The following is a 23,379-nucleotide window of genomic DNA, read 5'->3' as shown; positions in this document are numbered from 1 at the left end:
GGGCCCCATCCCCAGCCATCACTCAATCCTGCCTATGACTACCAGAAGGAGGGGGGGGGTGCAGTCAGGCTTACCCCAGCCCCATCCCAGGAGGAGCAGGACTACACCCGAGCTGAGGTCAGGAGTTGGGGGTGGGGGTGGGGGAGGGGAGGAGAAGGAAGAGGAGGAGAAGGGGCCGGGAGGAGGGGTGGGAGCACACACCACAGGCCTCATCCCACTTTCTGGGGGTTTGAGGCCCTCACTCCCTGCTCGTAGGTGACCCGCTGGCTGATGAGGTATTGAGCGGCTTGCGTGGCCGCAGGGCTGCCCGTGATGGTGACCCGCCGGTTCCGCGTGCCAGGCAGGAACTCTCCCTTCTTGGAGATCTGGATGCGCGCGCCTGTCAGCTCCTGGTACTCCACCAACGTCTTGCCCCCTTTGCCCAGGATGGCCCCCACCAGGTTCTCAGGCACCGCAATCTCCACCAGCTCCTTGGCACTCTCAGCTGCCAACTTCTCTGCCGTCAGGAAGCCCCCGGCGGCCCCGGCTGCAGCTGCGGCGGCCACCAGCGGGCCACCCCCGCCGCCCGCCCCGCCGCCCGCCCCGGCGCCGAGGTAGCCGTTGGCGGCTGCGGCCAAGGCGAAGGACCCCAGGGCTCCGGGGGGCGGGGGCGGAGGCGGGGCGGCCCCTCCGGCGGGCCCGGCCCCCGCCTCCCCCGCGTAGGACGCCAGGAGGTTGGCGGCGGCGGCGGCGGCGGGGTTCGCACCAGCGGCCACGGCGGCCAGGACCCCGGAGGCCGCGGCCGAGTTGAGGCCCAGGCCGAGGGAGTTGGTGTTGTAGCCGTAACTGGCCAACGTGTTAAGCGCCGTGCTGATGGCCAGCAGATCGGTGCCTGAGAAGGCAGGCAGGGCGGCCGGGAAGGCGCCCACGCCCGCCAGCCCCGCGGGGCCCAGCAGGCCCGAGGCGGCAGCGGCCGAGGCGGCGGCAGCGGCGGGCAGCACGTCGGCGGGGCTGGCGTACGGTGAGCCGGTGGGGTTGGAGTTGGCCACGGGGCCGGCCACGTTGGCGTAGCTGATGTTGAGGCAGCTGCTGCTCTGGGGGTCTTCCTGTACCTTCTGCACGATGGCGCTCACGGCCTTGTGCACCTGCTCCGGCTCGCCGCTGACTGTCACCACCCGCTCCTGAAGGTTGATGCCCTCTGGCTTCTGGGACAGCTGCACCCAGGCACCCGACTGTTCCATCACGGCTTTCACTGTGGCGCCCCCCTTGCCGATGATCAGGCCCGCGGTGCTGTTGGGGACGATCAGCTTGGCCTGCGTGTGGGGCGAGAGGGAGGGGCTTTAGGTTGGTGGGTGGAGACTGAACGGTAACATTAGTCTTCAGGCGGCCCCGCTCTCCCGTGTCCCCAAATCGGGCCCGCTGTGCCCCTCGATATACACCGGTATGGTCCTACTGCTTGTTCAAAATGGTGACATACTTCCTTCCATATTGGTTGGTTAAAAAAAAAAGAGCCAGTACTCCATGTCCTCTCAGTAGGCTCTCAGCCACCCTGTCCCCTGCCCCTGGGACCCCTGGGATTTCCCTTCCATCCAGCACCTTAAAGGCTTAATGGCTGACCCAGTGGGTGCCCTCCAGGACAGCGGGTGCTCCCAGCTTGCCCTGGTGCTCACGCCTTCTAGATCATTAAACACTCTGACTCCCAGCCCCAGAAAAAGGGGTCATTAAGTCTCACTTTACAGAGGAGCCACTTGAGGCCTACAAGGGACTGGCCCCAAGGCTACCCAGATTGTGGAGGAGTTGTAATCCAGCCTCTTGGATTCCTGCTCCGTTGTGTTTCCCGCCCTATGGCAAGGTCATGGCGCTTAACCTCTTTTTGTTATGGGCCAAATTGCTGCCCCCCCCCATTCAGATGTTGAAGTCCTAACCCCCAGTACATCAGGATATGACTGTATTTGGAGAGAGGGTCTTTAGAGGCAATGAAGGTTAAGTGAGGTCATTGGGGTGGGCCCTAATCCAGTAGGACTGGTGTCCTTATAAGAAGAAGAGATTAGGACACAGGCACACACAGGAAAGACTGCGTGTGACTGCGGAGGGGACGACCATCTCCAAGCCCAGGAGAGAGGCCTCGGAAGAAACCAACCCTGCTCCAGATCTCAGACTTCTAGCCTCCGGAACTGTGAGAAAATGAATTTCTGTTGCTTAAGCTACCCAGTCTGCCCTAGCAACCTAATGAAGTTGTCCTATCTGTAAAATGAAGATAAAAAAAACCTTACATCGGAGACAATCGGGCACTTAAATACAGTCGTCCCCTTCTCCAGTGCAGAAAGGCCCATCCTTTGCCCCTGCAAATCCGATCCATCTTAATTCTGGGGGTCGGGGAAGGGGAGATTTCAAAACCAAAAGTCTCCTTTCACATATCCAAGAGCACTTCTACACATAGGTTCCTGTTGCTCAGTTCTTCCCACGTCCTCTCAGACCCGTGGGTTCCACCCCTTGAAGCCCCTGCCTCTCCTCTCGCCCCTGAGCCAGACACCAGGGGTGTTTGGGAAATTTGTGAGAGCACTTTTAGTTGTCATGACGACTGGGGGGGGGGGGCAGATGCAGGCATGCAGTGGGGCAGGGCCTTGGATGTTGGCACCCCACAACCTGAAACTCAGTTATTCACAACGTCAAACCGAGGAGAACTGTCCGGGTCCCGTATGACTTTTAAGTGACTCCCTGGACATTCATGTTGGCGAAAAGTCTGTTTATAAATCTCAGAGCCCAGACCTGAACCCGACGGTCCATATAAGTACCTAGTATTTTCTTTTTCCCACGTGTTTAAGATCTACTGAAATTTCCAGGAATGCAACTAATCGGTCAACGAAGGGACGATTTTACTTTGTTTTGTTCTGAGCTTTACCAAGAGTGGTTCATCACTTACCCCCCCCCAAAAAAACCCCATGACAACAGTAGTAATGCCACGTGTCTTATTTACATCTCACTATGTTTGTCACTGTCTCTCTCAGGCTATGTGAGGTGTGAGCAGCTGACTATTTCATTACTTCTACTGTAGTAATATGTAACATTTACATATTAAAATTCATCTCATTTTATAACACATCACCTTCCTTTTATTTTTTCTTTATGTAAAAAAGTCTTACGGGTTAAAGAAAATGTACATAAGTACAATGAAATATTCCTTGGCAATCAATTTAAATGAACAAAGTACTGATCCAGGCTACAACATGGATGAAGCTGGAAAACACGCTATGTGAATGAAGCCAGACACCAAAGACCACATATTGTAGGATTCCATTTATATGGGTGTTCAGAACAGGGAAATCTATAGAGACAGAAAGTAGATTAGTGGTGGCTTAGGGCTGGGGGGTGGTGCTGAGCTGTGGGGATTGAGGAGTGATAGCTAAGGGGATCAAGATTTCTTTCTGAGGAAATGAAATGTTCTAAAATTGATTATGGGCATGGATGCACAATTCTGAATATAATAAAAACTTTGAACTGCATGCTTTCGATGGGTGAATTATATGTATGTGGAATTAATATCTCAATAAAACTGTTAAAAATCTTACAGATTTAGATAGGTAATACATCTACATTATATGCATTTTTCCATGTACTGAAATGAGTGTGTGTGTGTGTGTGTGTGTGTGTAATTTCAGAGGTAAGCGGGCTGGGAAAATATTTGTAGGAGAAAGAGGACATGGGGTTTGACAAGCCTGAGAACCACTGCTCTACTTGCTCTGTTCTTTGTTAATCTGACTGCAACTTTTCCCTCCCTCCCTCTTGCTGACTTCATGGCAGGCGTACTAACTCCCTGCTGTTCCTTCAAGTCACAAGCTTGGTGCAGACTCAGGGCCTTTGCACCCGCTATGCCCTCACTTAGAATGCTCCTACCCAGAAAAGGAGGCTCACCTCTCTCATCATTCAGGTCTTTGCACAAATGCACCCCCTTAGAGAGGTCTTATCACCCCAGTTATCAAGGCTTGTTTATTTGCTTATTTTATGTCCTTAGCACAGACACCTCCAGACTTGTATCCAGCTGCTAACCTCAAATCTCTAGAATGATGTCGAATGGACACTGCAAACTTAAAATCCAAAGTGGAACTCCTCATCTGCTCAAATGTGTTTCTACCACGGTCTTCCTCATTTCAGTATGTGGAAAATGCACCCTTTCACTTCTCAGGCTCAAGACTTAGGAGTCCTGGGGCGCCTGGGTGGCTCAGTTGGTTAAGCGACTGCCTTCGGCTCGGGTCGTGATCCTGGAGTCCCGGGATCGAGTCCCGCATCGGGCTCCCTGCTCGGCAGGAAGTCTGCTCCTCCCTCTGACCCTCCCCCCTCTCATGTGCTCTCTCTCAAATAAAATAAAAAAAAAATCTTTAAAAAAAAAAAGACTTAGGAGTCCTCTCTTTTCCTCCCACTCAACATCCAATCAGCAATTCTGTTGTCTCTACCTTCAAAATATATAGTAAACGGGGCGCCTGGCTGGCTCAGTCGGTGGAGTGTGTAACTCTTGATCTCGGGGTTGTAAGTTCGAGCCCCATATTGGGTGTAGAGATTACTTAAAAAAAGTAAGACGGTTAAGCATCTGCCTTCGGCTCAGGTCATGATCTCAGGGTCCTGGGATCGAGTCCCGCATCGGGCTCCCTGCTCCTTGGGAGCCTGCTTCTCCCTCTGCTTCTCTCTCTCTCTCTCTCTCTCTGTCTCTCATGAATAAATAAATAAAATCTTTAAAAAAAATAAAATCTTAAAAAATATATATATGGTAGACTATTCTAGATTAAAAGAGATGAACGAGGTATAACAACTCAATGCAATGCATGAATATTGACTGAATCTTGGATAGAAAAATGCTTTATAGACATAAAAGATATTTGGGGACAATGTGAATATGAACTCTTTATTAACTAATAGCATGAAATTGGTGTTAATTTTTGTAGGGGTGATAACAGTAACATAACAATACAGGACATGTCCTCAGTCTTGGGAGACGCATGCCGAAGAACTTGGGTGTGAAGAGTCATGAGGTTTATACTTATTTTCAAATGGATCAGCAAAAACAAACAAACCACCCAACAAACAAGCAAATAAAGCCAACCAGTGCGTGTGTGTGTGTGTGTGTGTGTGTGTAAAGAGATAAAGCAAATGTTAACGATTGGTGAATCTAAGTGCAGTGTATAGGGAGTTCATTGTATTAGTCTTCAACATTTTCAAAATAAAAAGTTAGGAGAAAAAAATGCCCCAGGACTCTTTCCCCCTCTTTTTCTGCTTTATTTTTCATCATAGCACTTTTCACTCTCTGACATTTACTTATTCACTTGCTTGTTTTCGGTTTCCCCATGAAAGAATGTAAGATCTACAAGGGTAGAGATTTTTGTCTGTATTGTTTACTACTTGGTTCACGGTGCCTAGGGGAATGCCTCGTAAGCGTTGAGCAAAGAGTGTGTGAATGGATGGATGGATGGATGGATGAAAGGAACGGTGATGTGCCCACAGGACCAAGCAGGAATGAGACTGGATGGAGGTGACCAGGTATATCTCACCTATGGTGGTGGTGGTGGTGTGTGTGTGTGGAGATGTGTGTGTGTGTGTGTATGTGTGTGTGTGTGTGGAGGTGGGGAGGTAGGGTGCTGTGCATTTCGGTACACAAACTCAGCCTGATCAGAGTTTTTAGATTAATTGGACATTCTGATTTGGAAAGTGGGAAGCACCTTAGTTTTTATCTATTGGCTACCTCTTCAAAAGGTCTATGAACTACTGTGTAGTAGCAGACCACTAGTTTGCAGTTTGTGCATACGAATCCCTGAAAAGCTGCTTTGGACTCTGGAGTCACTTGCTCAGGTTCGAAATCCTGGCTCCACCACTAATGCTGAGCAAGGGACCTAACCTCTTTGAGACTCAGTTTTCTCATCTATAACATCCATCCCTCCTCCACAGAATTATTGTGAAGGCTAACTGAGATCATTCATGAAATGATGAGCTTGATTGAGGGGCTAGTGCCCCTTAGTTATGTTTCTGCTTGGCCCTTATGGGCATGTCATCATCCATTTATTCAAACAAGCAACATTTGCTGAGAACCTACTATGTGCAAAGCATAGGGTGCCATGTGAGTGTGCAGGTAATATGTGCTCATAGTAGATACTCAAGAAATGGTTGTTGTCATTGTTACCTCCATGGGCAGACCTGGATTTAAATCTCATATCTGTGGTACAGTTGCTTTGCAAAATAGTCTGACAATTCTTCCAAAGGTTAGACATATCCCAATTCCATCCGTAGATATATACTCCAAAGAACTGAAAACCATACCCACACATATGTTCATAGCAGCATTCTTCATAATAGCTAAAAAGTAGAAACAACCCAAATGACTATCAACTGATAGACAAAGTGTGGTATATCCGTACAGTGGAATATTATTTGGCCATAAAAAGGAATTAAGTTTTGATATATGTTACAATACAGATTAATCTTGAAAACAGTATGCTAAGGGAAAGAAGCCAGACACAAAAGGCCATGTATTATGTCATTCAATTTATATAAAACATCCAGAATAGGCAAATCCATAAACACCAAAAGTAGGTTAGTGGTTGGGACAGGGAGGGGGAGCTGGGAGAATGGACAGTGACTGCCAAAGAGGATGGGGCTTCTTTTTGGAGTGGTGAAAACGTTTTGGAATTACATTAGGTGATCAATGCACAACTTTGTGAATATACTAAACACCACTAAATGGTATACTTTAAAATGGTGAACTGTACAGTATGTGAATTATACCTCAACTTATATATTAAAAAAAATCATCAGAAAAAAGTCTGACAGGTCAAGAGGATAGAACAGAATGCATGAAACCAGACCTAAGAGTCAAGAGGTATTCAGTATGATACAGCATTTCAGAGGGAAAAAGGAAGGATGAAGTAACTGTTCACCAAGAAATGGTAAGAGCAAATGCCTTCACCTTTCTGCACCTCGTTTCCTCTCCTCCAACATGGACGTAACCACAGCTACTCCATACAACCATTGGGAATAGTCAATGACTGGGTGGCAAATGGTTAACTGTCTTCATGATAGGCCCAGGTGGTAGACCCACAGCATCTTAGAGAGATCACAGGTGCAGTTTCATAGAATCCTGGAGTGCCAGGATGTCAGTCAGAACAGTAGAATCTTAGAATAATGTACGTCGAGAATCTTGAAATTACAGAGCCGTAGAATTGTAGGAGTTTTAGGGCCAGAAAGACCTCAGAGAACATCTGTCCCCGTGATTTGCAAGTCTGTGGAGATTTGCAAATAGTAATAGTATAATAATAATTATACAGCTAACAGTCTTTCCATTTGCCAGACACTTTGGTAAACACTTTCATATAGTCACTTAATCTCTACAACAACCCTATAAGAATAGGCAGGCACTTTTATTATCGAATTTTATGGCTTGGAAAGCAGAGGCAAGAGAGGTTAAGAAAGTTGCTCAAGGTCCCACAGATAGTAAGTAATAGAGCCAGGATCTGATCCCAGTCAAGAATCTGTGTTCAGATTCCCAAGCCTTCACTCCAGAAATTCTGATTCAGTGGCTCTGGGCTGGGACCCAGGAATCTGCATTCTAAGCTACCTAGATGATTCAGATACCAGCCAGGACTGAGAACCACCAGTCTAGCCCAGAGGTGGCAAATTGGTGGTCCTCAGGCCACAGGCAGCTCACAGCCACATAGTGGTTTTAAGATTGAGCCAACCTTTAAAAATCAGTTGATGTCAAATATTTCTGGCTTCTTCTGAAAAATTTGTAAGATGTGGCAACACTTTGTCTACATTCCCAAAGGGCAAGAATTGAGTCGAGTTGAGTAGCAGCTGCCCCCTTTAGGGATGGCATTATATCTCTCTGATGAGGCCAGAGTCCCCAATTCTTTATGTTCCCTTGCTGAATCTTGGAGGCATTTCAATTTATAATCCCTGATTTGGCCCAGCTTCCACACTGTAAAGAAAGGAAACTGAGGCTTACAGAAGGGAAAGGAACCTAGAGTAACACAGCAAGTCCAATGTAGAAAGAGAGTAGACCCGTCTCCCGACTTAAAAATCCCATAATAATATCAGCAGCTAACATTTTTTGAGAACTTTCTATGAATTAGGCATACATGCTAAGTCCTTTTTAAACATCAGTGAACACTGATCACTGCCCTTAAGTAGGTGCCATAATGAATCTCATTTTGCTGATGAGAAAAATGAGGCATGGAGAAATCAAGTCACTTGTTCAAGGTCACACAGGTCTAAAGAAGTATGTTATCAGAGTAAGATTCAACTCAACATCTGACTCCAGAGCCTGAGCCTTCAGCCATTATCTTTCATTCTTTAGAGCCCCCTAAGTAATAAATAAGGAGAGGAAAAATCCTGGTTCTATAACCTTTCAATTCCACTATCTCAGAGTTCCTGTGGATTAGGGGGTGGGGTGGAAGGATCAGGCACAGATGGTGCTGACCCCATTTTCCCTGAAACATGTGCAAACCCTTCATGAACTCTGAGCCCTTTGTGGCAGCGACCAAAGTAGAGGGAAGAGGCAATATCCTTGCCACCGTGTAAATGGTGTGGCCTGCTGGTAGGAAGGGATTCGGGAGAGACCTGGCAGAGCCTCTTCAGCACCAAGGACAGCAGCCGTGCTCCAAGCTCCAAGCCCCAAGCTCGAAGTCTTTTTTGGGAATAATTCGCTTGGCAGCATTCTTCCAGGGCTTTCCGCCCACCGTTTCCCCAGGAGCTTGGGGGAACTCAGGTCCATGGTTTCTCCCATCTCAGGGTAACAAGAATTCCAGATTCCTTTTACCGAGGGTCTCTCTCTCGTCTTTGCTTCTAGGCAGACGATAAGGAGCCCTCACAAGTGGCCTGTCCTCCTGCCAGGGGCTCTGGCCCCTCTGCATCTTGTGTGCAAGTATATGGGAGTGGGGAAGGGGAGAGAAAACGGGGAGTGTGCGCAGCTCCGCTCCCCTCCCCTCCACCTCCTACCCATCCAGGGCCACACCAGGGGCTTTGCACCAAGCCCACCTGCCTGGTGAGCGCCAGGGGCTTTGCAGCAAGCCCACCTGCCCCGTGAGCACCGTGGTCATGGCAACCAGAGAGGCCAGGGTAGTGATTGGTCCGCTCCCTGCCACGCCCCTACGCCACCGCTTCCCCGTAACTGAGGCAACCAAGAGGCGTTGCCCTCCTTCCATCCCTCCTAGAGAGGGCTGTGTAGGAGAGGGACCTGCCCCCTCTCTCTCGCTAGCAAAACACCCATTTCTCCAAAATGGTGACTTACCCCATACCATAATTAATGGAGAGAGGGAGTGTGAGGCCTTTTCTAAACTCTTCTGGATGTGGATGGGTTGTCAATGAAGTCACTTCCGGTGAGAACAGGAAGTGGGAGGCAGGTTGCTCTGGGAGACAATGGGATGAGGTGGAAGGAAGGAGAGGAGAGGGTCTAGAGAATCCCAGGAAGGAGGGATGGGGGGGGTGCTGGGACAAATTCTCCCAGACCTTCACTCTCTCTCTGCGTCAAGCCCACTCTAAGAGGTTTGGAGTCCCTAGGCTGACTCCCTAATAATACAACTGCTACCATGTATTTGATTGACAAACGTCTTATCGGCATTATCCCATTCCATTCCCACAGTAATGCAGTGATATGGGAGAAGTGTCTTCTCCCGAACCTCACCGGCTTTACAGAAACCCAGTCTTTGCCCCTGCTGACCTGCTTGGCTCTGTCGGGGTTCATCGTGGTTTGGGGTTGAAGGATGTTGACCACCTCAGGCTTGGTCATTGCTTGTGGGATTTCTCGGACCTTCTCAGCAATAAAGCTGTGCACAGCATTCAAGGCCTCTGCTGTGCCCTGTACCAGGCATACTCGTTCTGTGGTTCCTGTTGAGCAAGGGAGAGAGAGGGCACCCTCATCACACAGGAATGGGAAGATTCCTGGGAGACAGGCCCCATTTAATGGAAAGAAAAAACCTAAATCTAGAAAGTGGACCTAACTGGGCCCAGGTCACATGGGTAAGCCTGGGGAAGCTGGCATGGACTCCCAGGCCATGATGGGTAGCTGGGAAAGTGAGTGGAATGCCTGTTTTATAATCTGCACTTCATGTCCCTCCCCCAAAACAACCCCAGGGGATGGAAGAATGATACTTAAGTGCTTTGCGATGCCCACAGCAGCCCTGGGCAGGGGAGACAGGGCTCAGCTGCCTCTTCCCAGTCCTTGCTGGCTCCCGGTTGCTCTGGCAACCATTCACTCACTCCCCCCCCCCCGAAGCCAAGAGCTCAGGCCTGCAACGGTTGCCACAGTAACTGGAACCCCCTTATCGGTCTGGCTGGCCGGGTCCTCAGCCCACCCCCAGGGGGACGAGGGACGAAGCCCCGTTGCCGTGGCAACCCCTGAAAGCCTGCAGCGAAGGCCTCTGGGCTTTTGGAGAGGATGGGGAAGGGCTGGGGGATGGGGGAGACAGAAGAGAGGCCAGAGTGCCCGCCTGGACCCACCAGATGGAGGGCTGAAGGGTGGGGGAGGGCAAGGGTATGGACAGGAGAGAGCAGAGACAACTCATGGAAGGGTAGGGACTCAGGGATGGAGAAAGGAGGGTGAGGTGGATGCCTTTGCTGGAGATTGTCTAGATTTTGGCTGCGGTTCTAACCTAGGCATCCTCAGTCTGTGTGTGTGTGTGTGTGTGTGTGTGTGTGTGTGTACACACTAGAGGTAGGGAAGCAGTGGGGAGAAGAGAAGCCAACTCTGGGTGATGTTGGGATATGTGTGTGTGGGACAGAGACTCTGGGTGACACTCTGACGAGTGCGACTATATCTGTGAGGCTGTTTGGGTGAGTGGTGCGTGTGTGTGTGTATGTGCATGCATGCGTGTCCATGCATGTGTATACCTGGGCTGGACTGGTTAAATTATCTTTATCTGTGTATGTGTATAAGAGAAAGAGTGGGAGAGACTGAGATGTCAGCAGACAGTGTGACACAATGAATCCAGTAAAGATATGTGCACTCTCGCACATGGGAAAGACTTTGGGTGTCACTGTGATGTTCAAGGTTATGGATATACTGTTTGTGAGACCGAACTGCTTGTCCAGGAGAGTTTGAGAGAAAGAAACAAAGAGTCTCATGAAGCAGCACTGGGGCTGTATGATGAATGAATGTCACTTTGAGACTGGATGTCAGCGTGAGTGTTGGCAGCAAAGAGACAACCAGACACCTTTCGGTGTTCAAAAGACTATTTGGATGACTGGTGTGTGGTATGTGTGTATATGTGCGTGAGCCTGTGCGTAGGAGACAGACAGACAAGACTCTATCATTGGTGTGTGTCAGTGCGAGCAAGAGTGAGAGAGAGACCGACAGGCAGACTCAAGTGTCAGTATGACGGGAGGACTGGTGTGTGTGTGTGTGTGTGTGTGTGTGTGTGTGTGTGTGTGTGTATCTGGGTGTATATGCATTACAGCCGGACAAAGACGGCTCTACCGTGACCAGTGGTGTGACAGGGTGTGTGCCCGGCTGAGCTGCACATGTTTGGTGCGTGGAGTGGGTGTCTGTCTCTCTCTCTGGGTGGGACTGTCTGCAGGGACCAGTTAGCTCCTGGGTCTGTGAAAGGTCTTGAGTGTGCGCCAGGTTTCATGTGCCTGAGTGTCTGGGACATTCGGGGGTGAGGGTCCAGTCTCCTGTGGGCATTCTAGCACAGCATGATGGTGCCACCATCCTGACCCTTCGCTGGCCATCTCTCAGCCTGGCATGCCAGTCTCACCATGTGTCCGGGTGTCACTGTCTTGGGGGCACTTGGATAGTTGACATCCTCCCTCTCCTCTGGGCCACTGTTCCTCACTTATTGCCCCTAACCCCAGAACAATGGACTGGTCTGAGCCAAGGGTGAGTCAGCGTGCAGGCTGCCTCCGTCTGGGTGTAAATAGGAAAGGGTGTGGGTCAGGGTGGGAACTTGGGGGGGGCGGGGTAGCCCTAGGGAGAGCCTGGCTGAAATGGCTCTGCTCTCCACTTCTGCGAGGATCCCTTCCAGCTCAGGGAGGCTGGGATTTCCCACCCTTTGTGGTTCCCAACTGGGGTCCACGAGGGCTTTGGGGGGGCTTGGTTAGCCTCTGAAGGAGTGTCCAATAATGACAGCTGGTGCTTACAAAATACCAAGTGTTAGGCACTATTCTAAGCACTTTGTATATATTTGTGCACTTCAAGTAGGAGGTAGGCAATATTATTATTCTCAATTTACTGCTAAAGACACTGAGGCACAGAGAAGGTTTGGGATCTGTCCAAGTTCACTCAGCCAGTAGTGAAAGTTCAGGGTTTCGAACCCAGGTGTTTGGGTTCAGAGTCTGGGCTTTTAACCACTGAGCTACCCTGTGCTCAAGCTGGGGTGTGCGGACTCTTGTGTGTGTTTGTGTGTGTGTTGGGAGAAAAGCATAAGATGACTCCATTTTTGCTACTGTATTTTTGATAGTAAAAAAGAATATGTACTGATTTATTAAGTAATCACTTAAGATTTTGTACTTCAAGGCAATATGTTATAAATAAATTTTTTTTTTTAAACTGTGTGTGTTCTGTGCTTTTCTTCTGGGGACAGAGCTTCAGGCAAACGCTCAAAATCAGAAGGAGTTTGGAATCACTACGGTGTTTGAGTAGATGGACAGAAGTCTGTGTGTGTGGCTTTGGGTAGCTGCTTGCTTCTTTCTGGATCTGTTTCTCCATGTATGATCTGGAAGGATAGAGTCTGGGGCTTGGTGTTTCCTGTACCAAGGAGGGGACACCCTTAGTGCTCTGCCCCTCCCTTGGGGTTAAGGGTCAGGTAGGTTTTTGTTTCATGTAGTAGACACAAGTGCAGTGTGTGTGTGCGTGCGCACGTGTGTGTGTCCATCTGTCTGTGGGTTTCACCATTGTCATTTCTCATTGTTCTGTATGCTTCAGTCACAGTGAACAAACTCCCCCTCCAGCCTTTGAAGATGCTAGTTCATCTTTCCGGAGTACTCTTCCTTGCTTTTATCTAGCTCACTCTTACTTATTGTTCCGGGCCCCTCCTCCAGGAAGCACTCCGTGACCTTCCCAGGCTGGGTCAGGTGCCCCGTCCGGGCTGCCACCATCCTCTCGGCTTCGTCCTAGCCCTGACCATGCTGGGTCATTGCTGGTGTTCAGTCTGCCTTCCCTACTGGGCTGTGAGATCTATGAGGGAAAGGGGCTGTGAGATCTATGTCCTCATCTCTATCCATAGAATAGGTGCTCAGAGAATGCAGGTTGAATAAATGAATGAAAGGGTGTTAGTTAGCCAGGAGCAGAAGGAAATACGCTCTTCGTTTCAAGCAGTAGCATCTTCATTTCTTGTGTTCCTGTGGGTCCTGGGAAGTCCCAGGGGCAGGACTAGGATGTAGGGGGCTGTGTCCTGAATCTTTGAGCTGGCACAAGCCATATGATCTGGAAATCCCATGTCAGCAGTGTGTGTGGGGGGGTGCTGGATGCCCGTCCTGGGGCTGGGGAGAGATGCTGGCTCACGTTGCTTGTTTGAATAGTATTTGGCCCAAGAAAGCCAATGACTGTCCCATCCTCTGGGGTTCTCAGCTGCCTGGCCTATGGGGTGTGTCATTGAGTTGGGAGGAGAGGATGTGTCTCATGTCACAGAATGTGATCCAGGCATAAGGAACCAAGTGTCCTCGGATAAATGCCCCAAGCAGAGGTCTTATCCGTAGCCTAGGGGGCATGTGAGGGAAACTGGGCCAGGGTGGAAGAGGAAAGTGGGGTTGGGGGCTGTGCCTGGTTCCCTGGACGCTTCTCTAAACCTCTTGCCAAAGCTGCTTAGTGAGATGGGAGGCAGGGCAGGTGGAGGGAGGAGGGAGAGAGAGAGAGAATATGAATGTGTCCTGACCCTGGGCTCTAGCTCTGGTGTTTGACCTAAAAAATCCAAGGGGATTAAGGATGAACTAGAATCAGCTCTGGACCAAAGATGCAATTCTGGGGGCCTTCCCTGGGGGCCATCCTTAGATGTCGAAGCCCAGGCATTGGTCTTGGGAGGGGAAGATGGATGGGGTGACAGATAATGCAGGGAGCAGTAGAGAGGGAGTGGAGGGGTCTTGGAAATGTTATGGTTGTAGGGAGAAAGAGAGCTGGGGGAGAGGCAGAAAAGGGGCTGGGTTTGGAGGAAGGAAGGAAAAACATGTGGGGGCTGAGACTGGGAAGGAAACATGAAGGGAGAGGTGGGTGAGAGGGGCAATCCAGCAGATCGTTGAGGTGCTCCTGAGTATTGTTGAGTGGATGACTGACCAGAGAGAGTTCAGGAGCAAGAGAAAGAAAAACACAAGATTATGAGAGGTGGAGGGCAAGGAAAAGATGGGGCGAGGGGCGGGAAGACAAGAAGGGGTGGACAGAGCAGGGAGGGAGGGAGGAGGAAAAGCAGAGACGGACAGGACAGATGGATGGGGACAAGGGGTGGGGGACATCCAAACAGAATCAGAGAGATAGAAGCAAAAAAGAGGAGCCAGAGAGAGGTGGATGGGAATGGAGACTCAGGGAACAAGAGATGGGAAAGTCAGAAACAGAATGAGAGAGACGTAGGAAGAATGACACAGACAGAGAAAACCAGCGAGACTCAAACTGGGCAAGATGGGGTAACAGAGAAATCCAAAGGGAAAGAGTGGGGGGAAAGAAGTGTGTGTGGGGGGGGTGTGCAACACGCTGGCTGGCCCCCCAACCCCAAGGGACACCCTGACACCTGCCTCCCTGCCCACCCTCCTCCAGCAACTCCAACTGACCCAAAGAGGCAGGTGTGTGGGAAGGGGCACATCTGCCAGCACATCATGCAAATGAGCTCATGAATATGCAGCAGGCCCATTGTCTTGCCCTGCCCCCACCCCCATCTGCTCAGGCGTGGCCCCTGGGGCTGAGGGCAGCTCCGTCCTCTTAGGAGGAGGGGAGGCCCCCCCCATCACTATGACTGCCCCAAGGGCAGCTCTTCTTCCCCCTTATCCAGGGCCCAGGTGGGAGGGACAGGAGGCCAAGGGCAGAGGCCTGGGCCAGGGCTCACCCGGATAGAAGTCTTTGGACTTAGAGAGCTTGATGGTGGCTCCTGTCTCCTTCTGCAGCTGCACGATGGTCTGCCCGCCCTTGCCAATGATGGAGCCTGCCGCGTAGCTGGGGATCAGCACCTTCAGGAAGTATTCGCCTTCCTCTGCAGGGGCACATGGGTAGGGGAGGTAAGGGAGGCAGGGGAAGAGGTCTTCACCTTCGGCATGGTGTGGGCAAAGGAAGCCACCGGCATCACGGGAACATACAGGAGCAATGGCCAGGAGAACAGCAGCAGGGAGAATAATACAAATAATGATCTTTATTCATTCACTTGCTCATTCATTCATTCATTCATTCCACGAATAGTTACTGAGCACCTGCTGCCACACGCTTGGCACTGTTTTAGTGAAACAGCCGTGAGGAAAACAGACAAACTCCCTGATTTCACAGGCAAATGAGGCAAATAAGGCCGAGAGAGTTTCAGTGATTCAGCCAAGAGCTCACACAGCTACATTCTTCTAGAGTGGGGGAGACAGACAGTATGTTTTATGTTGGATGGTGGTCAGCACCAAGAAAACAAAAAGGGGCAGGAGAAGGGAAGGGGGATTGTAGGGGCTGCAGTGTCAGATCCGGTGGCCAGGAAAGCCCTCCCCAAGAATGTGGTATCCTTTGTTTAACAAACACTTCTACAGAACCTAGTATACACTAGACTCTGTTCCAAGTACTACACAAATACTAGTTCTTTTAATTTTTCACACTGATGCTATGAAAGAAGTACTTTGCAACCTGGCTTTAGAGTCCAGGCTCTAGACCCTTATGACTGATTGTTTCCAGGCTGTGGAGGTGGGAATGGAACCATGTGGCTCTGTGGGAGAGCAAGTGCAAAGGCCCTGGGATGGGATTGTGCCTGAGTTGTCCGAGGGAAGGTGAGGTAGCCAGTGTAGCTGGGGTTGAGGAAGAGAGGTGAAGAGTGGAAGGGGATGAGGGCTGGGAGGGGTGGTGGTAGTGGTGGGGCCATGGTGAGATCTTTGATTTTTACTCCAAGTGAGATGGGAACCATGGGAACCAGAGATGGCTCTGAGCAGAGGAGGGATGGGATCTGACTTAGGTTTCCAGAAGATCCCTCAACACTCAATATGGACCCTGTACTGTGATGAGTGCTTTGCAAGCTTGACCTCAACCATTCCCTACAACTCCCAATGAGGGGGGTATAATGAGCTCCATTTTTACGTGGGAGGAAACTGAGGCATGGAAGTGTTGAGGGCACCAGCCCAAGGTCAGCTGCCCAAGGGCACCAAAAAAGTCACTGGCTTGAGATTCCAATGCAATTCTGCTTCATTCTTGGCCCTCACTTGCTTAGCACCTTCCGATGCTGGTGGCCGAAGACCAACGCACTCAAAGACAGTCTCCAAGACCCAGGGATGGCGAGGTGGTGCCAGTGGTCACTTGTGGGACTGTGGCCATTCTTTGTTATGGACCAATTTTCTTGGTCATGTGTAAAGCGCTTTGTTAATGCACTCAAGGCACATGCTTAACCTCTCCTACCTTTTAACCCAACTGTTGCCCCTAAGTTCTCATAGGGTAGAAATTCTGGAGCCTTCTCAGCATAAAACCCTCTGTGATTTGGCCCTGCACTTCTTTCCAGCTTCACGCCCTCATCTTCCTCCACGTGCTTCAGACCTACTTCCTCTTTGTTCCTTAAACGTTCCCTCCTCCCTCCCACCTCAGGGCCTTTGCACGTTCCTTTTGCTTGGAACTCCCCTCCCCCAGTGAATTCCTCTTGTCCTTCAGGTCCCCACTCAAATGTTGCTTCTTCTTGGAAGCTTTCTTTGAACCCTGGGGAGGAGATGGATCCCCTCCCGTTCGTTTCGTGCCTTCAGAGCAATGTATCACATTAGTCCACTGGAGCTCACCCCTGTGTCCCAGGGACTCATGCCATGGCCCAGCACACAGTAGGCATGCAATAAACACTAGATAAAGGAAAGGAGGAGCCAGGTCACTCTGCTTCCAAAGCTTAAGGTCTTAAAACATCCCCCAGTGGTTTTTAAATTTTTTTCTTTTTAAGCAAAGGAAGCCTATTTTCAATGTCTCACATGAAACTCCAACACACAGAGCAGATAAAAGAGAAACTGTTCTGGTAAAAGTGGGGGCAGGGCGGGGGGACCGGGAGCCCTGCCCATGTCTGCCTGATCTCTTAAGATTGAAGGTTCTGGGTTCCCTGATGTGTTAAGATGGGGGTACAGGGGCGAGGGGCTGGATGTGGCTTCGCAGGCATGGGGAGGGGGTCCAGGATGAAGGGGTTGTCCTGAGCCCAAGGCAATCCACTTAAACTTGCCTCATCAGACCATTAAACCTATTAGGTAATTAGCCCCCCAGAGTGCCTTCCCATCAATCATCCTGACCCCCCCTGAATTCACTTTCTTCCCTGGGTTCACAGAGGCAGCCTCTTCCCTGCCCCCGCCCCGTCCCTAAACCTGTCACAGAGATGGGGGACCAGTCCTCCATCCCTGAAAGGCTCAGAAAGATGGGGAGGGCATTCTCACAAAGGACTCCATCCTCTTTTTCCTTCTTTGACTTCAATCCCTATTTTCTCTCCAGCCAGGGCCTCTTCCCCAAATTCCTTCTTGAAGGTGGAAGGTGTTCATCTACTCTGAAGAAAACTGGGTATACCCCCCACCCCATTTTTTGTGCCCTCTGCCTTCCCCTTCTCCAGGAATCTCTGTATGCAACAGCAGAAACAGCCTTAGACTGAGTGTGAATTTTGTCCCTGACGGACCACGGGGCCTTGGGCAAACCACCTCACCTAATGGGGCCTAAGTGTTCTCATCGGCACAATGGGGACGTGATGGCATTACCTCAGAGGGCTATGGTAATTAATTAAGTGATAAACCGTAAAATACTTAAGACGGTCCCGGGCACGTGGAGCACTTGAGAAATGTTAGCTATCATTACCTCCACCATCATCATGACCATTACTGATGTCAGGAACACAAGGAAAGTTCTTCTCACAGTGTCTGGCCCAGGGTAAGTGCTCTACAAATGGGGAGACGAGCCTCTGAGGTCTGAGGTTTTCATTGAGTGATGGGAGAAGGAGGGGAGACCCCACTTCCTTCATCATTTGCCCCCGTAGGGGCTGTCCCAGGCCTTTCTCTGTTTCTGGGAGGAGGAATGAGCTCTCGCTGATGGAAGCAAGACCCTGCCCAGCATCTCTCTGACTCCCTTCCTTCTCATGCCACTTCTTGACTTTGCCCTCGATGTATCCCCTCGGTACTGTTTCCTTCCTTCTCTCCCCCTTCTCTCCCTTCCTCCAACAAATCCTCCCTGAGCACCCACTCTGTGCCAGGCCTTGTTTGAGTTGCTGGTGACACAGCAGGGAACAGACAGTCCATTTCCTTCAAGTCCACTCACTTTTAAAATTTAAATGCATCTCTTTAAAGAGGACACTTAAAAACCACTGCTAATAATCAGAGTCTGAAGCCTGGTTATGTTTTCCCCTCCAGAGCACAGAATATAAACGTACAATGGTAAAAAAAAAAAAAAAAAGTTTGTCCATGGACCCCCTTAAGCCACCTTCTGGGTGCTCGAGGGTCCCTGTATCAGATGAATGTAAATTGGGAGCCTTCACCTGAAGCCAGCCTCCTATGGAGAATGACTCCCACCTGCAGAAGCTCAGAACTCAGGGCAAGAGTCCCCACTATGGCCAACAGACCCCTCTGACCCTCTTCAGAATCTTCTGCATGTCTTTCCCATTTGGGAGCACTCGTCCCCCACCTTTAACGCCCTGTGTGAGTCCCACGTCCCCCAGGAAAAAGCCAGGCCTCTGTTTCCCAGCCTGCTTTGCAGTAAAGGGGGAGACACATACCCTCAGCTGAACCCAGAGCCCCCAGACCTCACATGCTCCCACCCAGTTTGAACAACCAAGTCTCCGCCTGTGAAAAAGTTCTTCCTTCTACTGAATAGGATCTAAATGCTCCAGAACTCCACACCCACCTATCTCCACCCCCCTCTTAGCTTTTCCTCTGGGGTTCAGGAAGCTCCCTTTACCCTTGACGGTGACTGGAGAACTAGAGATGCCCACTTCTCTCCTGCTGGTTTTCTTCCTGCTACAACGTCAAGCATTCCCTCCCTCTTCTAGTCCCCGCCCCCACCTCCCTGTTGTGCCCACTTTCTTCAGAAATGCTTCTGGAGTTTCCAAAGAGCAACCAATACCCCTTAAATAATGGAGACCTACCCAAGAGATTTGGGGTGCTGTGTGGTAAGAGCCACACTTTTTATCACAGAGTTGACCCTGATAGGTGGTTTTAAAGGTGGGGGGATGTCATTAAGGACAAAGGTAGAGCTGAAGGGGTGGGGGGTGTTGTAGGGGTGTTTTCAGTGACAGGAGATCTAGGGGGAACCAGAGTTGGGGTGCCGTGCTCCTGGGACCTGCTCTGGCTTGTGGGTTGGGGACGGAGGTGTTTGTGTGTTCCGCGGAGGTGTGAGGCGGCAGGGGTGTGATGTTGACATTGTCGTGGGAGCGTGTGGGGATGTGGCTGGCGGAAGACGAGAGCACACGGGCGGGGTGCGGTGCGGGGAGCAGCACCGCTCGGGAGGGCAGGGCCGGCAGGTGTGTGAAGCGGTCTCTGTGAATGACGGTGTTGCCCGTTGGCGCGAGAAATGCAATCCAGCCGAAGCTGGGGGGGACGGCATGCCCAAGGTGTGATGCCGTCTTCCAGCTGTGACACTGTCTCTGAGTGAGAGAAAGGTGGATGGGTAGGATTTCCTCGGGGCGAAGCGCCGCGGGATGGTGCAACAGGCCTCCCATGACATTCTGGGTCGGAGGCACGGATAACAGTAGTAACGACAGCTATCGTGTATTGACGCTTTGCTGTATCCTTCATATATACAATCTCATTTAACCCACACACCAGCCAGGCTTACATCTCGCAGCTCCCATTTTCCAGATGAGACTGAGGTCCCACACCAAGCCCATGGCAGTGAGGAGATGGATCCTGGAAGGTCTCACTCTCGGGGCTCTTAACCCTGGTGACATTGTCTTTATGGGAAGCAGGGAGGATGCTGGGAGCGAGACTTGGCGGCTGGAAGCTCGAGGCAGGGCGGGGGGGGGGGGGGGGGGGGGGGGGGCGGTGGTCGGGGACTGGTGCGCATGTGCATGTGTATGTGGGGAGGGAAGTTGCTGTTTCTGTTGATGCGGGGGTGACAGAGGTGGGAATACAGTCAGGAGTATGCCATGATAGTGGCACCTTAGGAGTTTCATCTGTACTCAAGGGCGGTGGGGGGGGGGGGGCATCGTTTGGTATTGATCCGCCCAGACTATCGTCGTTTGTCTCTCTGATGAGTGAGTTCCTAACCCGAGTTTCCATTCAACTTCTTCACCCGAGTCCTCCTGTCCTTAGGTGCCTTGTGTCCCTCCAAAAAGCGTCTGGCAGTCATAGTGCCCAGACATCAGTTGGAACAGCCACGATCTCCTCTCTGAGCCCCCGAGAATGGGCAGGAGTGGTAGGCAGGCTGGCGCTGAGGGCAAGAGCTCGATCTGCCCGGTCCGCCACGGCTTGCTGTGACACCCCAGAAGACTCCCTCCACCCTCTGGGCCTCGGTCTCCTCACCCAAAAATGGGGTTCACTATAGCGTCTACCCACATAATGGAGCCAGCCTCCCGGATTCAAATCCCAACTCTGCCTCTAATTAGCTGACAGACCTTGGGCAAGTTACTTAACCTCTCTGTGCCTCGGTTTGTCATCTGTTAAGAAGGGTAACATAAAAGAATTGGAAGGATTACATGATTGGTCTGTGCCAAGCATTTTCCATAATACTTCCTGGTATACTGCAGGCCATAGATATTAGCCATTATTATAATTTATTATGGTTAATTATTACATCATAGAGTATTGGAGAATTACATGAAATATTGCCTATAAAGCAGTGAGCAATAATATTGGTAGTGGTTATTACTATTATCCTTGTAGTTATTGTGATTTTCCCACCTGACAGATGGTGACTCTTGAGGCTCAAGACAGGGGTGAGGTTGACCCAGCATCCCCCAGTCATGACAGTATTATTGCAAGGAGCCCTCAGTTTTGAGATGAAAGTCCTGGATCCTTGCCCAATGCTGCCTCCTGAGTGTTTCTGTAAACGGAGGACTGTCCCTTTGCATCTCCAGGCCTCAGTTTCCCCACAGGTCACCAGGAGGGGAGGTGGAAGAGTCTGGAGGAGAGGGTCCCTAAGGGCTCATCCTAGTTTTCCCCGCTGCTGAGAGAGGCAGGATGCTCAGTAGCTAAACACATGAGCTCTGGAGCCAGACGGCCCAGGGTTGGATAGATCCCAGCTCCACCAACTTATGAGCTGTGTGACTTTGGGCAAGTGGTTTCATTTTGCTGAGCCTGTTTTCCTCATGTGAAAAAGCAGCTCAAATCATCTCCCCCAGAGGGTTGTATTAGGAAATTAACCCATATCTCAGAGCCTGACTTCTAGTAGATGCCAAGTACTTGGGCCTGACCATCCTTGGCAGCATCTCTATTGTTAGGTTGTGCTCAGAGCAATTAGATTTGGAGCACCTCAGCCCCTTTAAAAGAAGGATGAGACACACACCCCCCCCCAAGCAGGGGCAGGGCCAGGCTGCCAGGTCAGGCTCAGGGACCGCGTGGGTCCCCGCCTGGGTCCCCGACTCTCTCCAGGACTGGGAATGGCAGTGGAGCAGGAAGAAGGGAAGGAAGTTGGCTGGGACATATTCATGTGTGTGCTGGGGGTGGGGGGAGCAGGAAGAAGGACAGGAAACTCCCTCCCACCCCTCCCCCAACTTCCCTTTCCTTCAATTTCTGCTGGACACACTCTCACAGGCAGCCAGGGGGTCCCTGATTCCTGTCCCACCTGGACAGGAGTTGGGGGGGGTGGCGCTGGAATGAAGGAATGAGACTTGGCTTGTGTTCCATCGAGGGGAAGAGATGGGAGGTCCCCACCCCACCCACTACAGAGCCTGGTGGAATGGGGAGCATGCACTGTGCCCCAGGTCATCCCTCTCCCATCCGGAGGAAAAGGCCAGAGGAAGCAGATTTTGGCCAAGGTGATAGCAGGGAGGGGTTTGTCTGCTCTGGGGTCTCCCTCCATCCAGGGAGTTAATAGGCTGGGCTCTGAGACTGAGAATCCCTTCCTCTTTCCTGAGTCCCTGGCCAGAGAGACACCCACTAGAGTTTCCAGCTTGTCTTTTATTCTCTGGTACACATACCTCCTCAGGCCACACACACAGTGGGGGCCCTCCTGTCTTACACGCGCATACCTTCTGTGTTGTCAAACACTCAGACATCTCACACACACACACACACACACACGATCCCTTGTCTCTCACACACGCAGAATCACTCCCACATCTCTAGTGGTACATACTCAACCATTTCACACACACCCCCTCCCCTTGTTACAGATATATATATACACACACACCCCTTCCCTTTTCCTACCCCTTGGGTGTCATATACACACATTCCCTGTTCCCTGTCACACGGGCACCCATCCTTCCCTCTCCCGGTTACACACCCTCGTGCAGCTCACCCACAGAGCCCTAAGCTCTCCCGTCATACACCCACCTTCCCTTGTTGCACACGCCCCCTCTGATGTCACTGTCGCACACCTCCATGTGTCACACCCAGCCACAGCCTCTTTGGAGTCACACCCACACCCTTTTCTTGTCACATACCCTCACCGGCTTCTCCTGGTCCCACCCCACCCCAGATACCCCTGTGTCACACACACTGAACTGCCTTCCTTGATCCACACAGCCTCTCCTGGCTCACACCCAGAGCTGGCCCATTCAGCTTCCCCCACACACCCCCTTGCATGTCACACACACCCTCTCACTCATGTGTCACACTGCCACAGCCCCCTCTAGGGTGACAAGCACACACTTTCCCTTGCCACACGTACCCCTTTGAGGGTCTCAGACACACAGCCCAGCCCCTCATCTCATTCTGTCTCTTACACACACACACACACACACCTTTCCTCTCATATCCATGATCCCTAATGTCACACATCCAGGCCTTACAGGGCCAACACGCGCACATACACACAAACACACACACACCTCTCCCAGCCACACATTCTCCCACCTAGCTTTACACACCCACCCATTCCTCCATCTCACCCAACACACCCACCCAGCTTGTCCCCACGCACGATCTCACCCATGGCCCACTCATGCCTCTCTCTGGGACAACCCTTGCTCAGGACATCCCCAGGGAGGGAGGCTGGGAAGCTCCAGGTCCACAGGCCTCCTCTTCTCCTTCCCCTCCCCCCGCCAGGACACGCCAGCCCGGGAACACCCCTGCCCCGAAAGGGTCACATCACACACCCCTCAAGGACACAGAGACGCCCGCCCAGAGGGACCCACGCCCCCCATCCTTTGCGCCCCCCAAGGACACTTA

The 23,379-nt window shown here is 51.2% G+C and overlaps 1 protein-coding gene across 1 annotated transcript in view; it reads right to left on the bottom strand.

Moving 5' to 3' along the window:
• Positions 1-209: 209 nt before the first annotated feature.
• Positions 210-23,379, bottom strand: part of NOVA2 (NOVA alternative splicing regulator 2) — a 24,067-nt gene continuing 897 nt past the window's right edge. The window contains exons 2-4 of the mRNA XM_021681173.2: positions 14,982-15,279; positions 9,677-9,843; positions 210-1,292 (exon numbers count right to left, since the gene is read on the bottom strand). Of these exons, the coding sequence (XP_021536848.2) occupies positions 210-1,292; positions 9,677-9,843; positions 14,982-15,279 (1,548 nt within the window). The remainder of the gene's footprint in view (positions 1,293-9,676; positions 9,844-14,981; positions 15,280-23,379) is intronic.

This window comes from Neomonachus schauinslandi, chromosome 16 (assembly GCF_002201575.2).
Source record: "Neomonachus schauinslandi chromosome 16, ASM220157v2, whole genome shotgun sequence".
Classification (NCBI taxonomy): Eukaryota; Metazoa; Chordata; class Mammalia; order Carnivora; family Phocidae; genus Neomonachus; species Neomonachus schauinslandi.
Note: the sequence above shows the minus strand (reverse complement) of the source record. Positions and strands in the feature narration are given on the sequence as shown.